Source organism: Zingiber officinale, chromosome 11B, assembly GCF_018446385.1.
Source record: "Zingiber officinale cultivar Zhangliang chromosome 11B, Zo_v1.1, whole genome shotgun sequence".
NCBI classification, from domain to species: domain Eukaryota; kingdom Viridiplantae; phylum Streptophyta; class Magnoliopsida; order Zingiberales; family Zingiberaceae; genus Zingiber; species Zingiber officinale.
This window is the reverse complement of record NC_056007.1, coordinates 85,187,621-85,209,669: the sequence shown is the minus strand read 5'-3', so window position 1 is coordinate 85,209,669 and position 22,049 is coordinate 85,187,621. Positions and strand designations below refer to the sequence as shown.

Below are 22,049 nucleotides of genomic sequence, written 5' to 3'. Positions count from 1 at the left end.
CCAAAGTCTAGGCTCGCTTGAGCACATAGCAGCGTCATGTCATTCTTATGTCATCGAGGTTTGAATGCGGCAGAGTAGTAGTATACAATCGGAGCAACCGAATGATCGAGGAAGCACATAAACAAGTTGTATCGAAGTTATCTGAGGCTGTAGGTTGAGACTGTAAGAAACTAGGGCGCTAAACACGCTTGAGCGCAACGGAAAACTTCTAGTTCCTCCAGAAGATCCATGCAAAGGAAAAGACATATTACAATCTATACTAAGTTTATATCATGATAGTATACCTTTAATGCATGCACACGAACTCCAGACAGCTTGGATCTCAGCACGATCACACGTTTGCGCCTCTATGGCATTCACACGCAGTGTTCGTTTGTCTCACATACTCGGAAAGTGGAGAAAGCAACCACCTAAGGTTGTGCTAGCAACCTTGATAGGAGGTCTCGGACTAGAGGAGAAGAGAAGATGAAGGAGAATGAAGAAGTATACCAAAATGAGAGAAAAAAATACTTAAGTATTTTCATCCAATGAAAATACTTAATGATCATTAATTCAATTAATGATCATTAATGAATATTTACACTCCATTAAGGACCACATTTGAATCTCTTCATTTTGAATTCAATTTCAAAAATTGAATGATTCATTGAATTTTGAAATTTAATAAATTAATCTCCATTAATCCTCTTAGTGAATGAATTCACTCGAGTCTAACTCAAGTCTAATCCAATTAAGTCTAACTCAAGTCCAATTCAATCGAGTCTTACTCAATTGATCTCATGCAATTTCAAATATAATGAATCACTATTTCATTAATTCGTATTGACTCCTTGAGTCTAGTTTGAATTGGACTAAATCCAATAATTAGATCCAATTGAGTCTAACTCAATAAGTCCAATTCAGATTAGACTTAATCCAATGATTCATCTGATGAACTCATCTTCAAATCTACTTGTTCTTTGTGTGTGACTCAATAGGTTCTCGTAACGTTGGCAATGTATCCAAATCAACATTTAGATACATAAGTAATGACTAATGAGTGGCATCTAGCAAGACATCATTGCTACCCAAGTGATGAGAAAGTCGAGATCCGACCTAACCTGTCCGTGACTATTATCTTGTGTGACTTGGTCCTTCTATTCTTAATATCTAAATTGATCAATGAGGTGTAGACCGTGTCATCCTCTTATCAACCTTTGTATTTCTTGATCTCTAAGTAGACTCACTCAATCAAATAAGCTCAATATATCATATTGACTCATATACGTATGGACATGCTTTCTTATGTCCTACTAATTAAGGGGCCTACAGATATCGCTTCTGTCATATGGAAGGGATAGATCTCATCTACATCACTCACATCCCTCCGCATAATTCATTGCATACCCAGTGATCGACTTTATTGTCCACCTTGTTACAGGTGGCATTTGCCGATACCAAAGTACACAACCCCTTATGTAGAAAATCGTAGTGACTTCAGGTCTAAAGACTATTCATATCAATAGTCACATGAGAATATTTATGAAACTCATATAACGATCCATGAAGTGTTCTCATGGCGGGTCATGCAGTATATATTCTCTAATATATACTCATGTGTCAACCTGATATCTCATATCTATGACTTGTGAGATCAAGTCATCCGTTGACCTACATGCTAATCTCAACACATTAATATTATCCTTGTATATTAATATTTGACTAGAAATAATTATGAGCAGTGTTCCATGTATATTTATAATATCTCACTATCAATTCAACCAATTGATATGTTGTAGATAAGAACCTACTACCCAAAGATATTATTATACTTATTCAATCGCCACTGAACTGAAATAAATATAATAACCAACTTTACCTTTTATTAATAATGAAATATGATATAAAATAAGTCCTTTATAATTATCTCATAATTGGTACTAGGCTAATACTAACAGAGACGTCTTTTATAGGCATTTCTAGGCACCTGGACCACCCTAGTGCCGAGATTGATGCCTATCCGATCCTACTTCTTTGCTGAATTATCCATCTCAGAGCGCTTGGACCCGGTCTAGGCGCACAGACCAATGACGTGGTCATGCCTCTACGAAACTCTATCTGATAGCCTGCACCACCCCCGAGAGCCTGGATGCTGATGTATGTTGGCCAATCAGAATCCACCAACTCATCTTCGCGGGTGACCGGGTTTAGGGCAATTCAGGCGCCTAGATCCTGTCCAAGTGCTCAGACCTCTGGCACCTGGACCCTTCTAGGGTACCTGGAGACCTTTTTTCCAGCTAACTAATTTCCTGCATTACAAGGTTAGCACAAAAAAATATAACATGCAAAACAAAGTTATCATAATATTAAATGATATTATTAATTAGATCATATCTTACTAAGACAAGAATCTAGTCATAATCTCAGCTTAGACTTCCAAAATAGATCTCAGTTAGACCAGTGCCTACAACACTACTGGGCTCATCCTCACTGGATCTGTCTCCTTCAGTGCTTACCTCCACTTACTTGCTAAATATCTGGGCCTCTAGACTTGTTTGGATTTTCTCTGGTCCTACTTAGTATCTGATCTACTAAAACTTACCTGAACGCTCAGTTAACCCAATAGATATAAAATAATAAAGTAAAAATAGTGTTCGCGGTATCAAGAATTTGCTGGTCCGGTCAACTGTATAGCTTTACTCACTAAGATTTCCATTGCTTGACTTCACTCATCAAGACTTCCACTATCTAGCTTCACTCACTGGGACTTCCATTGTCTGACTTCACTCAGAAGGACTTCTATCACCTATCTTCACTCACTAGGATCTAGCTTCACTCACTAGGACTTCCCCTTGCCTAACCTCCAGTTAGGACTAGTCACTTTAGTAGACTTCTCACCTATCTCTCCTTCCGTTAGGACTTACCCTTGCTAGTCATCTAACCTTGACTATATTTCACTCTTCTAAACATCAAGTCATGTTTAGATTAACCCTTAGTCAACCTAATCTTATATTGGTATATTGTCAAACATCGAAATCTTATAGATCGATTGTACTAACAATATGTTCACTCTCGTGGGAGGACCTATTTGTTGGAAGTTCATAATACAACATATAATTATATTATCTGCTACTGAGTCGGAGTACATGGTAGTAACAAAAACCGCAAAGAAAGCGTTGTGGCTTACAGAGCTGGTCAAAGAACTCAGTGTTCAACAAAGTAAAGTTAAGTTGTATTCTGATAGCCAGAATGCTATCTATTTGGCGAAAAATCAAGTGTATCATCTGAGAACCAAACATATAAAAATAAGATTTCATAAGATCAGAGAGCTGATTCTTCTATTGAAATATGACTTGAAAAGATTCATACTTCTAACAATATTGTAAACATGTTGACAAAGTCAGTTATTACAGATGTTTGAACTTAATCAATTTCTCTAGTTGCTAGAGGGGATGCATCCCAACTCAGTGTCTCAGTGTCTCAGGTGGAGTTCTCAAATTTGCATATTTCTTCTAAGGATAAATATTCATCAAGGTGGAAATTGTAAAAGTATGACTCATATCCAGTGAAAGTAGCTATCGACACGGTTATAGTGTGAAACACAGCCAAGCCGTGTTGGCTATTGGAACTTCTGTCACCCGACCATACCATAGAACACAGTAAGTCGTGCCTCACATTGGAATTTTGTGGTCCGATCCATTGAATATGGTTGTGTTCTCTAACATGATCAGACCGTGTTCTATTCGGGAGACTTTGGTTATCTAGGAATAGAGCCGTCAATTTGGGTTTGGCCCGTCGGGTTGGCTCGTCCCGCCAAACAATTTAAGCGGGTTGGGTTGGAATTTTATCAACCCAAGTCCGCTGTGGGTCAATCCGCCTAGGCCCGCGACCCGCGCGGGTCGGCCCGCGACCCGCGCGGGTCGGCCCGCTCGGGCTTGGGTTGGCCCGCGGGTTGAAAAATATATGTAAGTTAAGTTTTAGGCCAATTTATTATCTTTCTTTGTTATAATTTTGAAATAAAAATAGTATTTTTCATCCAACATAAGTACTCGTTTGTGTTTATTTATATTTAAAATACATGTTTATGTATACATTTAATTATAGAAAACTTTTTCGAAGTAAAATGTTGAAGATATGAAATATTTTTTAATTTTTTTAAAAAATTTTGATGGGCCCGCGGGTTGGCCCGCCAAACCCGCAACCCGCAACCCGCCTTAGAATGGGTTGGGTTAGAAATTTCCCAACCCGCCAAGTTGGCGGGTTGGCCCGCCCCGCCCCACCCCGCCAAATGGTTATCCCGCCACGGGCCGTCTCGTCCCGTCACGAATTGACCCGTCTGACAACTCTATCTAGGAATGTGACTATTACAAGGCTATTTATGCCATTATACCTCTTTATGGCTAGATGATATAAATACATAATATGTAATCCTAATTCATAATTCTAGTGAAGAATATTTTTACCATTACTTCTTCTATGGAGCAGGCACATCACCGAATTATATCAGATCTCATTATTTTTCTCTCTTCTCTCCTTTTTCTTTTATAATTGTTCCCGGTATCCCAACAACCGTATTCATAAATTTTATTTAACTTTTGTCAAACTTAACAGATAAGCACGATAAACTTAAAAGACAATTAGAAAGATTAACCAAAGAATTATTATTTGGTCAATAATTTTTTTTTCATCCATCACAACCTTTTCATCAATTTACAAGTAAACTTTCTTTACTTAATTTGGAATATACAAACTTTCTCAATTGGAGAAATATTTAAGTATTTACTTAATTTGGAAAATACTTTTCTCAATGTCCAATCTTTAGGGAGAAAATTATATTGTCAGTCCTGTAATTAGTATCTTTTTCAATTTTAATTTTATTATGAATTAATTTACGTTCTTATTCTTGTAACTTATAATATTTTGTAATATCAATCCTTTTTCTTCTAAAATTAAAATTTTTCAATGAAAAATGTCTAGTTTATGATTGGAATATAAAAAGCAGGTCATAAAAAATCAAAATTCCCAAATTCAATTAACAACTCATCATTTTTCGTTGAAAAATTTTAATTTTAAAGGAAAAATGATTGAAATTGAAAAATATTATAAGTTACAGAACTAAAAATATAAATAGATTCATACCAGGATTAAAATTAAAAAAATATATAAATTATAAGACTAAAAACCTAATTTTCACAATCTTTAAGCCAGAGCACTGTGTATCTTGAGCCACATTTATCATTGTTGGAAAAAGACAAACCCTGTTCATGAACTACTCAAAACCTAATAATGCATATAATTGGGCCAAAAAATTCAAAAAATATTTTTTATAAATGCTTTTTGTCATTTGAGTAATTTGTCAAAGTAAATGAAAGAAGGACCAATTTTGCTGGGCCTACACATTGTTAATTTTGGGGTTTTGACAAGGTGACACAACAACAGCTATTAAACAAATGATTAGATTTTTTAATTACTTAACAATATAAATAATATTTAATAGAATTAGCCGTGGCAGTGTTTCTGAGCCTAATTTCCGCCGATGGTTCCCGTCGGACACGTTTCGCGCATGCGCCCGATCTGCACACGTGATTCCCTCACGCCAGCCGTTTCGACGAGCCGCACCCGCACGCGTTGCTTCCATTATCCCACCACCCCACACGTGTGCTTGGCCTTAAAGCCGGTGCTTTGTATCATCTCCTTCTCGCATACTCTGTTTTCATCATCGTCGTCTCCACGTAGCCATGGAAGCATGACCCGCGCGCCACGTTCATCCCATGCAACTTCATTCCTCGCCGTTTCCGCCTACTCATCGTTTCTTCCGACCCTATAAATGCACCCCGTTGTTATCCCTCTCCACTCATCGACCAGGCTTTCCCTCGATCGCCATGGCTACTAAGTTCAAAGGATTGCTCGTTTTCCTCGCAGTAGTTCTCTTCGTGTCCTCCAGCGTAGCCCTGTCCTTCGAAGACGTCCTCGGCGACAACCCAAAGGGCGACCCCGAGCAGCGGCTGGAGCAATGCCGGCAACAATGCCAGCGTCAGCAGCACGGCCAGCAGCAGAGGATGCGATGCGAGCGCTCCTGCGATGAGAAATACCAGAAAGAGAGGAAGCAGCAGCAGGAGCGAGAGCAGCAAGGCGAGGATCGTGAGCGTGACCCCGCTGCGCTCCGAGAGTGCCGCGACGACTGCCGAAAGCAGGAGTACGACCGGAGCCAGCAGCAGAGGTGCGAACGGTGGTGCGAGGAGCAGTACCGCGAGGAGCGCGGACGCCATCAGGGAAACCCTCGTCGCCGGGAGGGAGAGCGGGAAGAAGAAGAAGAAGAGCAAGAAGAAGAAGAGCACAACCCCTATCTCTTCGACCGCGAGAGCTTCCGTTGGATAGAGAAAACAGAGCACGGCGACATAAGAGTCCTCCCCAACTTCCTGGAGAAGTCCAAGCTGCTGTTAGGCATCGCCAATTACCGCATCATGTTGACCCAGTTGAAGCCGCATGGCTTCGCGCTGCCGAAACACTTGGACGCTGATGCCATCGCCTACGTCGCCCAAGGATCGGGAGTCATCACTCTCATTTGCCAGGACAAGAGGGAAACCTACGAGCTCCAACAGGGAGGCATCATAAAGGTTCCTGCAGGAGCCATCGAGTACGTGGCCAACAAGGACAGCCGCGAGAAGCTCGTCTTGATCGAGCTCCTAATACCCGTCTCAACTCCTGGTCTCTTCGAGGTACAATTACATATTTTGCTCCTTCCATATTCAATTACGCATGTAGCAACTGATCACTTTTCAATTAATTTCTCGCCAGTTATTCTATGGCGCGGGAGCACAGAACTTTCTCAGGAGCTTCAGTGACGAGATCCTCGAGGCGGCTTTCAATGTAAAAAGTTAGATTCTCTGTTTATGTGAATTAATGGATCTTTGTTTTAACTGTGCATACATGAGACTGCAGACGCGGAGAGATCGATTGCAGAGGCTGCTCGGGCAACAGAAGAAAGCGGGCATCGTGAGGGCGTCGGAGGAGCAGATCCATGGCCTGAGCCGCCGCGCATCCGAAGGCCGGCAATGGCCGTTTGGAGAATCCAAGGGCACATTCAATCTCCTAAGGAAGCGCCCGTCTCACTCGAGCAAGCGTGGCCACATGTACCAAGCCGACGGCAACGACTACCAACCGCTGAAACAGCACGACGTCCAAGTTTCCTATGCTAATATAACTCAGGTAAATGGATCCATCAATTTTATCGAAATTGATCTAGTAATTAAATTCAATTGTTAAATTTGTTCAGGGTTCTATGATTGCGCCGTCGTTCAACAGCCGGGCGATCAAGATCGTGATGATCGTGGAGGGAGAAGGCTACATCGAGACGATATGCCCTCGCTCGTCCAACAGAAGGCAGAGCAGGGAGCGGGAAGGTCAGAGAGAGGAGGAAGGTCAAGGACAATGGTTCAAAAGGGTGAGGTCCCACGTGCGACCGGGGTCGTTGGTGGTCATCCCGCCGGGTCAACCGTCGGTGACCGTGGCGTCTACCGGTGGGCGCGAAAGGGGCAACTTTGAGGCGATCTGCTTCGACATCTGCGCGGAGAAGAACGAGAGGAACTTCTTGGCGGGGAGAAACAACGTGTGGAACCAGATGGGGAGGGTGGCGAAGGAGCTGGCGTTCGACATGCCGGAGAAGGAAGTGGACGAGGTGCTGCAGTCGCAGAAAGAGCAGATTATAGTTGCAGGGCCGGAGGAGCGAGAGGGCGGCGGTCATCGCCGGAACCTGCCGGTGCTGGAGGTCGCTGCGGCGTTTATGTAAATAAAAATGGCGAGAGTGCGCTGCTGTAGTGTACAACGTTAAGAGGTCGAGTGTACTACGCTAATAAAATCTTGACCATCGAATAAAATCCCTAGATTTTGTTCTGTTCGTATGATCTGTGTTTATTTCATTTTTTTTTTGTTTAATTTTTGTATATTTAGTTTTATTGCCTCGTTTGAACAAAGTGAATGGGCCTTCTCCATTAAAACAAAAACATTTTTTATTCCATCCTCCCATTAAAGAATTTTGTACCAAAACTTTCAAATAAGGGATCTAATATATAATATAGAAAGTAATTATGATCCATGATGCGGGGATAAGGGACCCATTTCAAGGAGGGGTAAGGTCACGAGGGAAGTCAAAGTCAAAGTCAAGATGTGATCGATTCTCCTGCATCATTGGTCGGTTGGGTAACCCTCTTGTCCGACCGAGATAAAGATGTCCGGTCCAATATCATCATAGTTCGGTCACGTGCTGAGCTTCTGACGCTTAGAGAAGCATGTGTCGGTGAGGCACACGCCGAGTGGTCATCCTGCTCGGACTTATATCAAACCTCGGAACCAACAAAGTGGGTTCACGACTAAGTAGATTGCATTCAGACACAACTCCACTCGGCACAACAGCGGAGTTCGGACAGTGGAAGGTTGGCCGAGCGGCTATCCCGCTCGGCCCGATAATGATAACGTCCGGACGGCTGATGGTTGGCCGAACGGTTTACCCACTCGGCTCAGTCTGTTGCGCCGAGCGACTATCCCGCTCGGCCCGATAATGACAGCACGGTTGATGGTTGGCTGAACGGTTTACCCACTTGGCTCAGTAACGGACAAAAGGAGGATCTGACGATATCCTTCTGGGAGCTCGTGCTCTCGACAGCGGTATGATCAGGTAGAGGATCGTACGACGGAAGCTTCCATCGTCACGTGAGATATGTGCTCAACTCGTTGAGGTATTGTGCCAGAGACATTTTACTAATACATTTTCTCAGGGGGAAGTCTCGAGAAACGTGCACGCTTTGGAAAGTGTGCATGCATGTTACATGAGTTACTGTTCTTCTACTTTTTCGTTCTACTGCTTTCACATCGTCGATGATTGACTTAAGCGTCGGAGGGCCAACGTCGGGGAACCCTTCCCTGGCTCGACACTGACATGGTTGTGATGGTAAGTCTACTTCGTTCGGAGTCTTCGCACATCTTCAATATCCGTCGACTTGATTTTCGGACAAGGCCAATCTACTTATACCATATTAATTCGGTACCATTATATTAAATTCAATTTTCATTTTGAAAATGATCATTTTACGTTTGAGTTTCTCAATTTGTTCATTTTTTAAAAATAATTTCAAGATTAATTGTTTAGGTAATGGTTTTGCTAAATAACTTTTACGTGCGTCTGGTTATAAATTATAATATAGTTAAAATTGTTTTCCTTTTTAAAGTACGAAGGATATTTAACCATTATTTTTTCAACGAGATCTATACTTGAAGAAGAAAAAATAGAAAATAAATATGCTAAAGGCAAATTCCTTTTTAATGAAATTAAAAAAAAAATTGATCGAATTTCGCCTCTTAGTTTATTTAAAATATTTAATAGAGTGTTTTTAAAATATTATATTTTAGATAAATTATTAAATAATAATCTTTTTTTTTTAACCAAGCTTAAAATTTATTACTTACTAAATAAATTTATTTAAATTTAACTCTTAAATGTTTGATACGACTAGCTAGGGTGGTAAAGATTCAAGTCACTTTAAATTTGTTTAATTAATTAATTATATATATTTTGAATAAACATAAATAAATTCTAATCCAGTCAAATATAAAATTTGCTTAATTTATTTACAGTCTTCCGGCTGCAGCAGTCAGGACAAACGAACAAACAGCGCATGGGCAAAAAAGCATGCACAAATTTTGGGAAAGTTAGTTGAGAATATTAAACTCGCCGAGAATTTTGGTCTCACATCGTCAAATTTGCCAAACATTTAGACAACCCTCCCATCTCCGTCAGCGGGTCGCCCTCGCCCACCCAAAACAAAACCCGGGGCGGCCAAGTCAAACGCTTCCTCCTTCCACCCCATGATTCGCCATCTTCCATTTCTATATTCCTCGGATCCGACCCGATACGCCCACAGCCCACTCCCCAACGTAATCTAGAAGCACACACTATTCTCATTTCGCCGGCTACGTTAAATTTTGTTTGTGTGGCGCCCATTCTTCGCCGCCGTTGGCTATATGCTTGGTTTCTTTATCAGCGTCCGTTAACCCGTTTTGTTTAGCATCGTCTGTTTGTCTAGTTATAGAAACTATGCTACTATTCTATTGCTGCTGCTCACGTCCTTTTCTCTTTAACGGGTCTAAGAAAATAGAATCTATGCCTTTTCTCTTTAACGGGTCTAAAGACAATCGAATCTTGATCCGGTTAAGCTACCGATTAAATCCTATAAAGAATCAGCTATCCGTCGAGCTCAGCACAGACGCACTTGCTCCCATGGCTTCCTCTTCCTTCTTGATCTACTCTCTGCTCTTGTTTTTGATGGCTAGTTCCTCCGCCGCCGCCCCCTCCAACCTCTTCCGAGAGTACATCGGCGCCGAGTTCACCGGCGTCCGCTTCTCCGACGTCCCCGTGTCCTCCGGCGTCGAATTCCACTTCATCCTCGCCTTCGCCATCGACTACACCACTTCCTCCTCCCCCACCCCCACCAACGGCCGCTTCAACATCTTCTGGGACAGCCAGAACCTCTCCCCCGCCGCCGTCGCCGCCATCAAGCGCTCCCACCCGAACGTCAGGGTCGCCCTCAGCCTCGGCGGCGACTCCGTCCATGGCCAATTCGCCAACTTCACGCCCGATTCCGTCGAGTCCTGGGTCAACAATGCCGTCGACTCCCTCACCTCCCTCATCGAGGAGTACCACATCGACGGCATCGACGTCGACTACGAGCACTTCCGGGCGACGCCGGCCGCGTTCGCGGAGAGCATTGGGCGGCTGGTGACGCGGCTGAAGCGCGCGGGGACGATCTCCTTCGCCTCCATCGCGCCGTTCGCCGACGACGACGTGCAGAGGCACTACCTGGCGCTGTGGAGCAAGTACGGCCGAGCGATCGACTACGTGAACTTCCAGTTCTACGCGTATGCGAGAGGGACGACGGTGGCGCAGTTCTTGGAGCACTTCGAGGAGCAGAGGAGAAACTACAGGGGAGGGCGGCTGCTGGCGAGCTTCAACACGGAGGAGAACCCCGGCGGGCTGACGCCCCAAAATGGCTTCTTCAGGGCGTGCAGCCAGCTGAAGAAGCAGGGGAAGCTCGGGGGGATCTTCGTGTGGACCGCCGACACCTCCCTGAGCCAAGGATTCAGGTACGAGAAGCAGGCGCAGAGCTTGCTGGCTTCCGGTTAACGGAAGGTCGTGTCGGTCGTCTTCTCTGTAGTGGAATCTGTCGCTCGTCTTCGATTAGGGGATCAATTATTGTCATCAGTATCATAGTTCGCCGATCTGTTCGATATATAAAAAAAAAGTATCAATAAAGCGACGGAAGGCAGGTGATCAAATTGATAAGAAACCACTGTTCTCGCAGATTAAAATACTAATTTTCTAAACGGAGATGAACTCCGCGATCATCCTCGTCGCGGTCGTACTTGCCGCGAAATGAACAGAGACTCGGGACCAAAAACAAGTCAACGATGAAAGTCTAGCCGCTAGCGCCGTTGATGGATATCTAAAAAAAAATGCAGGAATAAATCTCTTTCAATAAAAATTAAAATGTCAAATAATTATTAATGATGCAAAGCGAAAGATGGAACACAATCATGTGAAAGATGTCCAAGTGATCAAGATTTAAAAGGAGAAGAATGGTAAGAAATTCTGTAAAGAATTGGAAGTACAAAGGGAAATATTGAGTTTAAACAAAATGCAACAGTAATATCCTAAAATTCCTAACTCAATTTTCTCCTCAGTTTAGGTCCCTAGTAGAGCTGTAAATAAGTCGAGTCGAGTCGATCTTTGGGATGTTCAAGTTTGTTTTATAAGATAATCGAGCCGAGCCAAGTTGAGCTTAAAATGAACCAAGCTTTTGAAATGAGTATTCAAGTTTGACTTGATTTATTTTTTATGAGCTTGAACTTGTTTGAATCTTGACTTGAGCTTGGTTAGTTTTGATATTATCAAGCTCTCAATTCAAGCTTGGCTTGAGTTTGGTTTGAGCTTGGCTTGAGCTTGGTTTGAGCTTGGTTCGTTTAGATGTTATCGAGCTCTTAATTCAAGTTTGTTTGATTGTTTGAAATTTTTAGTCGTTTGATTGGTTATTAAGATTGATAATTTAAATTTATTTATTTATTTTATTTTATTGTTTATTTAACGTATTGAAAAAGTTTTATTAATAAATATGGTTCGTGAATAATTTGTTCATGAACATTGTTCACGAACGTTGTTCACGAACGTTAACGAGCTATGCGTTCAAGCTTGTTTGTTTAGCTTAACGAACTGTTCAAGCTTGTTTGTTTAATTAATCTTATGTATATTGAACAAACATAAACAAGCTCTTACCAAGTCGAACACCAATCTTGTTCACGAACGCTTGGTTCATTTACATTCCTAGTCCCTAGTAAGAAAATTTTATTTACATTCTCTACCGAACTCATGTTTTTTTTACAAAAAGTAAAAAAAACTAAGGTATAATTGTTGGAGCAATCTGGGTACTCTAAGTTTTGATGTTTGGGCAAAGGTTTAAGTTAGGTTTATTGTTGTATTTGATATGCATTGTGAGTGTGCAGGATTCAGGTACAACAAGGAAAGTCCAAGTGTGATCTTGACAAAGGAGGAAAGTCCAATGATGAGTCTTGACGATGTAAGTCCAAGTATATAGTCTTGGCAACGTAAGTCCAAGTGTGACTTGGCAATGAATGAAGTCCCGAAGGCGCGACCTCTTGGCAAAGGAAGACCCGACAATAATGACAAGGCCGATGGAAGCTCCAGAAGGCAAGACGTGAAGGATGGGGAGACATCCGAGGGACGCAAGGCTGATGGAGGAGGCTAGAAGGCTAGGTCTAGGTTGGTCAGGCGAGGACGAGTGCTGAGTGAATATACTCGGGGGTTAAATCCTAGGATTAGGGTTACTGTAATGTTACTGTAGCAGTATTGTAGCAGTCGACTTGTGGTTTTATCAGTTGACTGGTGCAGTCGACTGTGAGCGAACAGAGGATTGGTATCGAGCCGTTAGGCTGTAACGGTCGAATTTCCACATAGGGCAGTCGACTGATGGTTTTGACAGTCGACTGGTAGGCGGGATTTTCCAACCCGTGGCCTATATAACCAAGACTTGGGAGCTTGGTTGAGGTTGACGAAATAGAGGTAGTTAACCCCTATTAGTAGTCTACCTGTGCCCCAGCGTCTCAAGTGTTCTTGTGAGAGTTGTGGTGAGGTTTCTCCACCCACAAGGAGCTACGTGAGCTAGCCGGAGTTTGCCGGGGAGTTATCCACCGACGGATCGGGATCGTCCACCTTACGGACAGTCGTGGAGTAGGAGCCCTAATTTTTGAACCATGTTAAATTATCGTGTAGCTTGGTTTGCATTTCTTATCTTGTATTTAGATTAACTTTCTACTTGTTTGTTTGTATTTCCGCTGCGTAACTAACAAGTGTAGGAAGAAACGATCGATTTGGGTGAGACGCTATTCACCCCTCCCCCCTTTAGCGGACGTCAAGGTCCCAACAAGTGGTATCAGAGCTAGGTGAGCTCTTGTTTGACTAATCGCCAAGAGAGCGGCTAGAGGAAGAAGATGGAGTCGGAGGAACCTCTCGGATGGGACATTCGAATCTCACCTCCATACGAGCGCGAGGACTTTGACTATTGGAGGAATCGCATGGAGATGTGGTTCCAAATGAATTGGAACCAATGGATTACGTTGGAGGAACCGTTTAAAGCTCCAACGGACAAGAAGGGAAAGCGTCTCCGACGTCGATATTGGACCGAGGAGTAAAGGGAGTAATCGGAGACGGACAAGGAGGTAAATAGAATTTTAATTAATTTATTACCTCCTAATGCGATATTGAATGTAGGTGAATACGAGAACGCAAGCGACCTTTGGAAAAAGGTAATTGCGCTTCATGAGAATCCTACACAAATCCAAGGAGTGGAGGAGCCCAAGGAGAAGAGCTCATTGGTCTAAGAAGAGAAGGACCAATCAGATGTTGACACGGGTTCAACATCCGAGGAGGAGAAGGAAGATGAGGAGGTATCATCCACATCTTCAAGGGAGGAAGAAGTGGAACCGTCCACATCTTCAAGTGAAGAGGAAGAAGAGCAATCCAAGGAAGAGGAGATCTTGGAGCTCAACCCTCCACCTCAACTACCAAGAAGAGCACAAAGGACCACATCAAATGTTTTGATTGTGGTAAGATGGGGCACTGTAAGAGTAGATGTCCTTCACTCAAGAAGGTAAAAGATGTAAACCCTAAACTCACTCAAGTTAATTTAGAAACTAATGTGAGTTGTAAGAAGAAGAAGAATAAGAAGCATATTAGGTGCTTTACATGTGGTGAGTGGGGTCACTACCACACAAAGTGACCAAGGAGAGGAGAGCTCAAGAAATTGGCGCACTTGAAGAAATAGGAAAAGAAGAGAAGCACAAGTCAAGGGGGAGCTTCAAAGGTAAAAGGGAAGGTAATCCCTATTTTGAAGTTTAATCCAAGCTCCAATTCTTATATGCTTGTTAGAAATAATGTAGATTATTTACCTGAGCATAATCATGGATTTAGGTATAATGATAGGAATAGGGTTAACAAGGTAGATAACCCTAAAAAATCATACATTAAGGGTAGACCTAATAAGACCTAAACCACTTTGCCTAAGGGAAGGAAAGTGGGTGAAAACCTAAGCATTAATCCCAAGAAAGGGAGACATATATATATATATATATATATATATATATATATATATATATATATATATATATATATATATATATATATGCCTAGGAAGGTGGGTAGGTCTAGGGATGTCCAAAGTGGACATGCTGACTCTAGGGTTAGAACCCTATAATTAGAAAATCAAGCCTTGAAGGTAAGGCTTGAAGAAATGGAGAAAGTCCTAGATAGATTCATTATTGGACCTAGAGGACTTGACATGTGTTTGGGTGGTCAAAATCTCAAAAATGTCAAATTATGTCCCTCTCATGTCAAGAGGAGGTCAAGTGCTAGGGTGGCACATGAAAATAGCAAGGGAGGAGTGACAAAGGGCAAGGGAAAATCATCCAAAGTCCATGATAAGAAATATGCAAGGGTTACATATGATTATGGAAAAGATGAGGTGCCCAAGGTTAAGAAGAGGAAGTCTACTAAGGTACACCTGTTGGTTGGTCCTAGGAAGATCGTACTGGTTCCACTGTACAAAAATTTTGTACAAGTGTCGAACCTTTCCTAAACAACCTATTGTGTTCTTTAGAAATTAAATTAGGAATCGCAAATGGAACTTAACATTATTGATTCCAAATTTAACTTATCTGTTCTTAATGGTTTAGATATGGATTGCAAGCGGAACTTAATACTATTGATCCAAATCAACCTATGTTATAAATTTAATTAAATATTAATTTCCAAAATTGGCTTCCAGGTTAAACATGGCGAGGCACTAGGCCTTCTTGGATATGGGAGCAACCACCACTTCCTAGACAAAGCCTTTTAAGGAAAGCTAATATTTAATTTCCTTATATAACTCTAGGTTTAACCAAAAGGAATAATCGAATCACAAATTTGAAAAACAAAAGAAACACAAACTCGAATTACAATTCGAAAAACTAGAATCTAATGTCTCTTGTGTTTGGAATTCTTACAAAGAAAAATAACTAGCATGATGCGGATGAAAATTAGTAGTTATACCTTTTCTTTGTATGCTAATAACCTCGAGATCTTCTGCCGTATTCCTTGCCTCGCCTTGGACGTCGTGTGGACGACGATCCTCCAAGATGAACATCACCCAAAGAGCTTCTCCTCCTTCTCTAAGTTTCGGCCACCACCACTACCAAGGAGCAAAAGAGAGCAAAGGGAAAAGAGAGGGAGAGAGGGCCGGCCACAAGAGGATCACCAACAAGAGAATAAGAATTGTTATCTCATGAGTTCTCCCCTCCCCTTCTTTTATATTACTTGCCCAAGGCAGATGAGGGAAGACTTTTTACAAAAATTAAAATCTTCCTTTTGTTTTTCCTTTTTCCTTTTTATTTTTCATTTTCTTTCCTCTTGATTGATTCAATCACCAAACATGGATTGATTGGCTTGATTGGTCGGCTCCTTGCTTGGGCACCAAGCAAGGGTGACCGGCCATAATAAAAGGAAAGAAATAACTTTTGTAAAAAATTTATAAGCAAAGAAAAAACTCTTATAAAATTTTACAAGTTCTCTTTTAATTTCCTAAAGTGAATGTTAAAAAGGAAAGTTCTAAAAATTAAAACTTCTCTTCTAAAATTTTATTTTTTAACATGGTTAGAAAATTTTCAAATTTAAAACTTCTCTTCCTTTTTTTCTTAAAACCATGAGGATGGTTAAAAAAGGAAAGTTTTAAAACTTTTAAAATTTCTTTTAAACCAAGTGGCCTAATTCAAATAAAGAAAGTTTTATATTTTAAAATCTCTCTTTAAAAACTTGTAGATATCTACAAAGAGAAGATTTTAAAAATTCAAAGCACCCCTCCTTATTTGAAATATGTGGTCGGCCCCTTTAAAGAAGCATATGACCGGCCACCTCAAGGAGAATATGACCGACCCCTTTGGCTTGGTCACCAAGCCATGGGCCGACCCCTTCTTAGACACCAAGATGGGCTTTTCATGAGTGGTTTAGAGGCATTGATGAGGCTACGACATGGACCTAGAGGAGAAATTGGTTTTGACCTTTCGATGAGCTTGAGTATCCCGTGTTCGTCCCGAACACACAACTCAAGTTCATCAATAATAACTCATTCCACTAGAGAGCTATTATTGCACTACCACACCAATCTCAAATTACATTATGGGCTCCTTCTTATCATGAGTGTGTTAGTCTCCCTATGTTTAAGATAACAAATGTCCACTGATTAAGTAAGTTACTGACAACTCACTTAATTAATATCTAAGTCCAAGAGTAGTACCACTCAACCTTATTGTCATGTCGGACTAAGTCCACCTGCAGGGTTTAACATGACAATCCTTATGAGCTCCTCTTGGGGGCATTCTCAACCTAGATTACTAGGACACAGTTTCCTTCTATAATCAACAACACATACTATAAGTAATATCATTTCCCAACTTATCGAGCCTATTGATTTATCAAGCTAAATCTCACCCTTTGATACGTTAAAGAAATAAATACTAAATATATATGCTTGTTATTATATTAGGATTAAGAGCACATACTTCCATAATAACTAAGGTCTAGTTCTTTTGTGTTATTGCACTCTAGAACTTTCTTTGATTCTTTTAAAACCACAATCCAATGGATTAAATCATGTTTATGAAGGTAAATCTATTTGTTTCTTTCTTCCACACAAATTCTTGCTATTCTTCTTGATAATCATCATATCAATTTATGTCTTCTCAATTGTAAATCTTTTGTATATGGATGCATGGTTTGTTATATGATGGATATTGGCCAAGGTGGATTAAGTTCAACTGTGGGGGAAATATGAAGTGGTTTTGGAGTAATTGGATGCATGAAGAAGTTTGGAGTGGTTCAAGATTGGGAAGATCAATTTCTTAACGATTGTTTATGTTAAGGATTTCTTGTGCCAATTAATAATTCTGTTTCTGGATAGCAAGGTTTTAAAGCCAAGCTCTTAATGTTGCAATGTCAAATAGAATCATTCCTTGAGCTTAATCATGTATAGAGCAAGATTTAACAGCTTTTAATTTTGAAATTTGATACTATGGTGATACATTCAAATCTGTAAATGGTTGAAATCTGCAGAAACATGTTCAAATTAGTGACATGTGTGGATAAATATTCTTCATTGACTTGTCTTAAGAGTGGTTTGATTAGAAAAGGACAAAAGTTGAACTTTGAAATGAAATCTGTAAGAAATGCATAAACAGGGAGATGTTAGAGGTGCTGGAAATTTGGAAATATGGAATTGAACATTGCATATGGGTCAGATCTCAAAATAGCAGGGAAAACCAGTGAGCCTCTTACATTTACAGATTCAAATGGTATCTCAATTCTTCCTATGTTTTTCTATATTGTTTTGACTAGAAATTTTGAAAGTATTAAGAGGTTTAAATGGAAAATTGGAAGCTATTTGTATAGGATGAATGTAATAGCAGGAAATTTGTTTTGGAGAGCAGAATTTGGAATTAAGTTGGTGAACAACATTTCATTTATGAAGCACTAGAAGATATTACCGTTTAAATTGAAAAGAAGGAATTTTAGGGTGTGACTTTGATACAGAACTGTGATACAAGCTGAAACTGGGAACTGCAAATCTGTTCTGAAAATGTTTTCTGTTTACCGAAATTGCAGCTAGCAGAATTTGGGAACTGAAGTGTTGATTGAATTGCTGAATTCAATAGCTAAACTGAACTTTAGAATTTGAGTTTCTAAATCTGTTCATTTTGATTGTAGTGCAGAAATCAATATGAGAATTCATTTTACAAAAATACATCAATCGAATTATGTTTTGCTGGAAGTTGAAACAAACTGAAATTTTCAAATGCTGGAAGAGTAATGCTGAATTCGAATCTATGAGCTTGGTTGCAATTAGTAAATCTATTGTAGTGTGGAGCTTATCAATCCATTCTGAAATTGAACTTAAGAAGTTGCAGAAACAGTGAAGTTTTTATAGCTACTGAAATCTGATATACATGGATCAAAATTCGTAATTCATTGGTAGAGCACCATTCCACTTGTGGAGCACCTTCAATTGGAACAGGAATTCTGAAGAAATGAGGACATAGCAACTACTTGATACAAAACTCAAAACAGTGAAGAGAATTTGAGAAGATTGAAGCTGAATACTATGAATATGAAGTGCTGAATCTGGGTGATGCAGACGAAGTGAATTGTTGAACCTTGATGAATTCTAAAGGCAGTTGATCGAAATGTGATTCTAGAAATTATTTAAAATGTGAAGTGCTAATGATATATGTCATTAAGAGATCTTAAAATAGCAACAAAATTCTGAAACTGTAAATGCAGAAATCAGCAAATTTCTGGGCAGGTTCTGTACGAATTCTGGAAAATGAATTATAACAAGCTTGAGTTGCTTGAATCCAGAAATTTTTGGAGGATGATTTGATAAGGATCTTAAGAGGCAAGATGTATTGAAATTGGAATTTTTGGAGGCTAGATGATGTTAAGTTGATACAAAATTCAGGGACTTTACAGAAAATCAGAAATTCTGCATTTGCTATGATAACTGGAGTACAAGTTGAAATATTGAAGCTGGAAATAGGAAATTAACTCTGCCCATTCTGCAGTTAGGTTAGATTTCTGAATTTGCAATTATTGATGGCATAATTGGAGCTGAATGTGGTTCGGTCTTGCAGTGGAATGAATGCAGAGTTGAAACTCATCAACTCAAGAATTGGATTCTGATTTCAAAAAGTCAGATTAGGGGCAGAGTTTTCTTGTTCTTTCTTATTTGAAATTAATGGAATTCAAAGTCCTTGCAATTAATACCAACTGAACTATCTTCTAGAGTTCAACTTGCTAGATAATCTTGCAGAAATCAGCCTGTATCAGAATCTGGATATTAAGTTCAGGTTTAATTTAAAATTGCAGATTGATATTTAAGTTCTGTTGGGCAGATTGTTCATTCCATTGCCTGTTACAGATACATGATCTTGAAACACTAATGATTATATGAGTGATAAAATGTAAAATTGTAAATCTGCACTGTGCTAAATTCTTTGAAATTGCAGAAAGCTGCAGGGAATAAATAATAGAGGAAACAGAACATAACAGAAATTGCAATTTTGTTCCTATAGCTAACATTTCAACTTGTTAAGTACTTGTTGAGTTTCATTGCTCGAGACGGGCAAAGCTTTAAGTGTGGGGGAGGTAAGGTATGGTCCAAGTTGTCTCATTGATTGAAGGCACAAGTAGAGAACAAGAAAGTTTATATTGACACCATATCAGTTGATGAAATGCTGAAATGTTGAGTGGAATCAGAAATGTAGAATTTTATATCAAAGGAGTGCTTAAATCATTGAGAAAAGCAGAGAAGATCTTGCATTATTTGAAACAAATGGTGTTGCATTGTTTTCCATGTTGTTGCAAACTTATTTGACAGAATCTTGAAGAATCAAAGTGCTGAAATTGGAATTTGCAGAGCTGGAATTCAAGGTTATTTTGCATTGGTCAGTGATGCAGTTTTTGTGCCAGGAATTTTGAAGGGCTAAGAACTGCAGCTAAGTAAATGAGATTGCTGGAATTGGGAATGAATGAAATGGTTTTCAAGGGTTAATTTTTAGAGATGCATTCATTGAAATTAAAGCAATGAGGAATTGAATTAAGGAATCAGTGGTGATGAAATTGGTAGTAAGTTAAGGAAGAAGAGAAATGAAGGAAGTATGGCTAAGTATTCATTTATATAGCATTCTTTGTATCCATTTCTTCCACTAAAGCTAAATCTTTCTTGCTTATCTTTTCTTTGAGCAAATTCTTCCTTTTCTTATCTTTTCTTGCAACTAATGTTTTGATTTGCACTTGATTCATATTTCTTACATTTTTCTTTTCCATGATTAACTTTTATGAATGTGATTGATATCCATGATCATGGTGGAGAGTAGAAGATAAGCAAGCATATGGTAGTTCAAGAAGCACAAGTAGCATGAGTGCCCTCCATTTTTGTGATTACATGTGAAATAGGATGAGGGCCACAAAAACTCTATCTTGTAAGGATTTTAGTGTGAAATCAATTTCAATTTATTCATGATAGATGAAAATTCTTATGTGGTTAACCAAAAGTAAAATTTGAAGTCCATGAATGCTTGAGATTTTGGAATGTGATAATCTTAGATGGTTTACTTTCTTTATTTTCTAATCATGTTTAGGAATTTGTTTAAAGGGTGTCATTTAAGTAGGATTTTTAGTTTTCTTGACTTGAACGGGAAGTCCAAGATTAAGTGTGGGGGATTTGATAACCATGATTTTAGTTATATTATCTTGATTCATAATGCATGTTTTTAATGATATTTTCATAGCTTAAAATCATATTTACTCTACATTTCATAATTTCATTCTATCTTGGACTTAATTGCAAATTAGCCTATTATCATGGTTATTTGATGCTAATATTTGTTTATTATTTTGTAGGCATCAAAAGGATCATGGACCCGATCAAATCAGACCGCATTTGGGCTCAAATCAAGGGCTTAACGAGGCGATCAAACCTTGGAGCATTATGGACCGTCCATTGAAGATCGGAGAGATCTAAGCCATCCGTTGAGAATCTGGTCCATCCGACCTAAGGAGGAGCAGATCTCGTCCGTAGATGAAGATCCAAGGGTTTTGATCCAGATCTGAGCACATCACAGCCGTTGATCAAGCTCCAATGAGTCTCGACAGTCCGATCAGATCTGAGGAGAGGTTTAAATCCCGCGAGAAGCTACAGTGTTGTTTGAGCTCGGCTTCTCGATTTCCCCCACTGTTCATCTTCTTCGTCGTCGAAGCTTCCGTTCCAAAACCAGATCTGAGAGCTAATTTCTTCACAGACGGCAATATCCGAGCTGCCGGCGTCCATCTTCCAGTGATTAGAGAGTGCTAGAGGGAGGTTTCTCGGCGCACCTTGGTTCTGTTCATCGCCGCATTCCTGTTGAGGGGAGGTTTCCGATCAGCGAATTCCGCATCCACCAGAGCTTGAAGGGAGGTTTCTGAAAGTCTCTGTTCAGCTTTTCGATCTCCATTCCGCAGCAAAACTCGATCGATTTGGTCGTTTGATCTGGTTTGCAACTTTACAGAATCGAGCTCTGTTTTCTTCGGCCGATGGGATTATCAGATGATTGTGAGCTTTAAGGGAGGTTTCTTGGAGCTGTGATCATTCCCTGGTGATAGTTGGAAGCTTGTTATTGTTTGTTGGATGTTGGAGGGGAGGTTTCCAAAGACATATCTGCTTCACGGCAAAGTGTTGAGGTTTGAGCTTGGATTTGGTTGTGGAATGTTTAGGGTTTATGTTTTCTTTTGAATCGTTCATGAATTTGCTCAGATCTGAAGATCTGATAGGTAGCTTGCACGTTAATCTTTGAATTTCCTTCCTTATTTCAGTTCTTGTTTGAATTTTCTTTGCAAACTCATATCTGATGTCTTTCCTGTATTCTGATTTTATTATTGTGTT

General features: G+C 40.1%; 2 protein-coding genes across 2 annotated transcripts; both read left to right on the top strand.

Moving 5' to 3' along the window:
• The first annotated feature begins 5,702 nt into the window (after positions 1–5,702).
• Positions 5,703–7,878, top strand: LOC122034899 (vicilin Cor a 11.0101-like). Its single transcript, XM_042594255.1, has 4 exons — positions 5,703–6,698; positions 6,778–6,849; positions 6,922–7,188; positions 7,256–7,878. Exons 1-4 carry the CDS (start codon positions 5,751–5,753, stop codon positions 7,766–7,768), a joined length of 1,800 nt encoding a protein of 599 aa, XP_042450189.1. The 5' UTR covers positions 5,703–5,750; the 3' UTR covers positions 7,769–7,878.
• A 2,362-nt stretch (positions 7,879–10,240) lies between these two features.
• On the top strand, positions 10,241–11,361 carry LOC122034465 (chitinase 2-like). Its single transcript, XM_042593729.1, has one exon. The coding sequence runs from the start codon at positions 10,253–10,255 to the stop codon at positions 11,153–11,155; it is 903 nt and encodes a 300-aa protein (XP_042449663.1). The 5' UTR covers positions 10,241–10,252; the 3' UTR covers positions 11,156–11,361.
• The last annotated feature ends 10,688 nt before the right edge of the window (positions 11,362–22,049 follow it).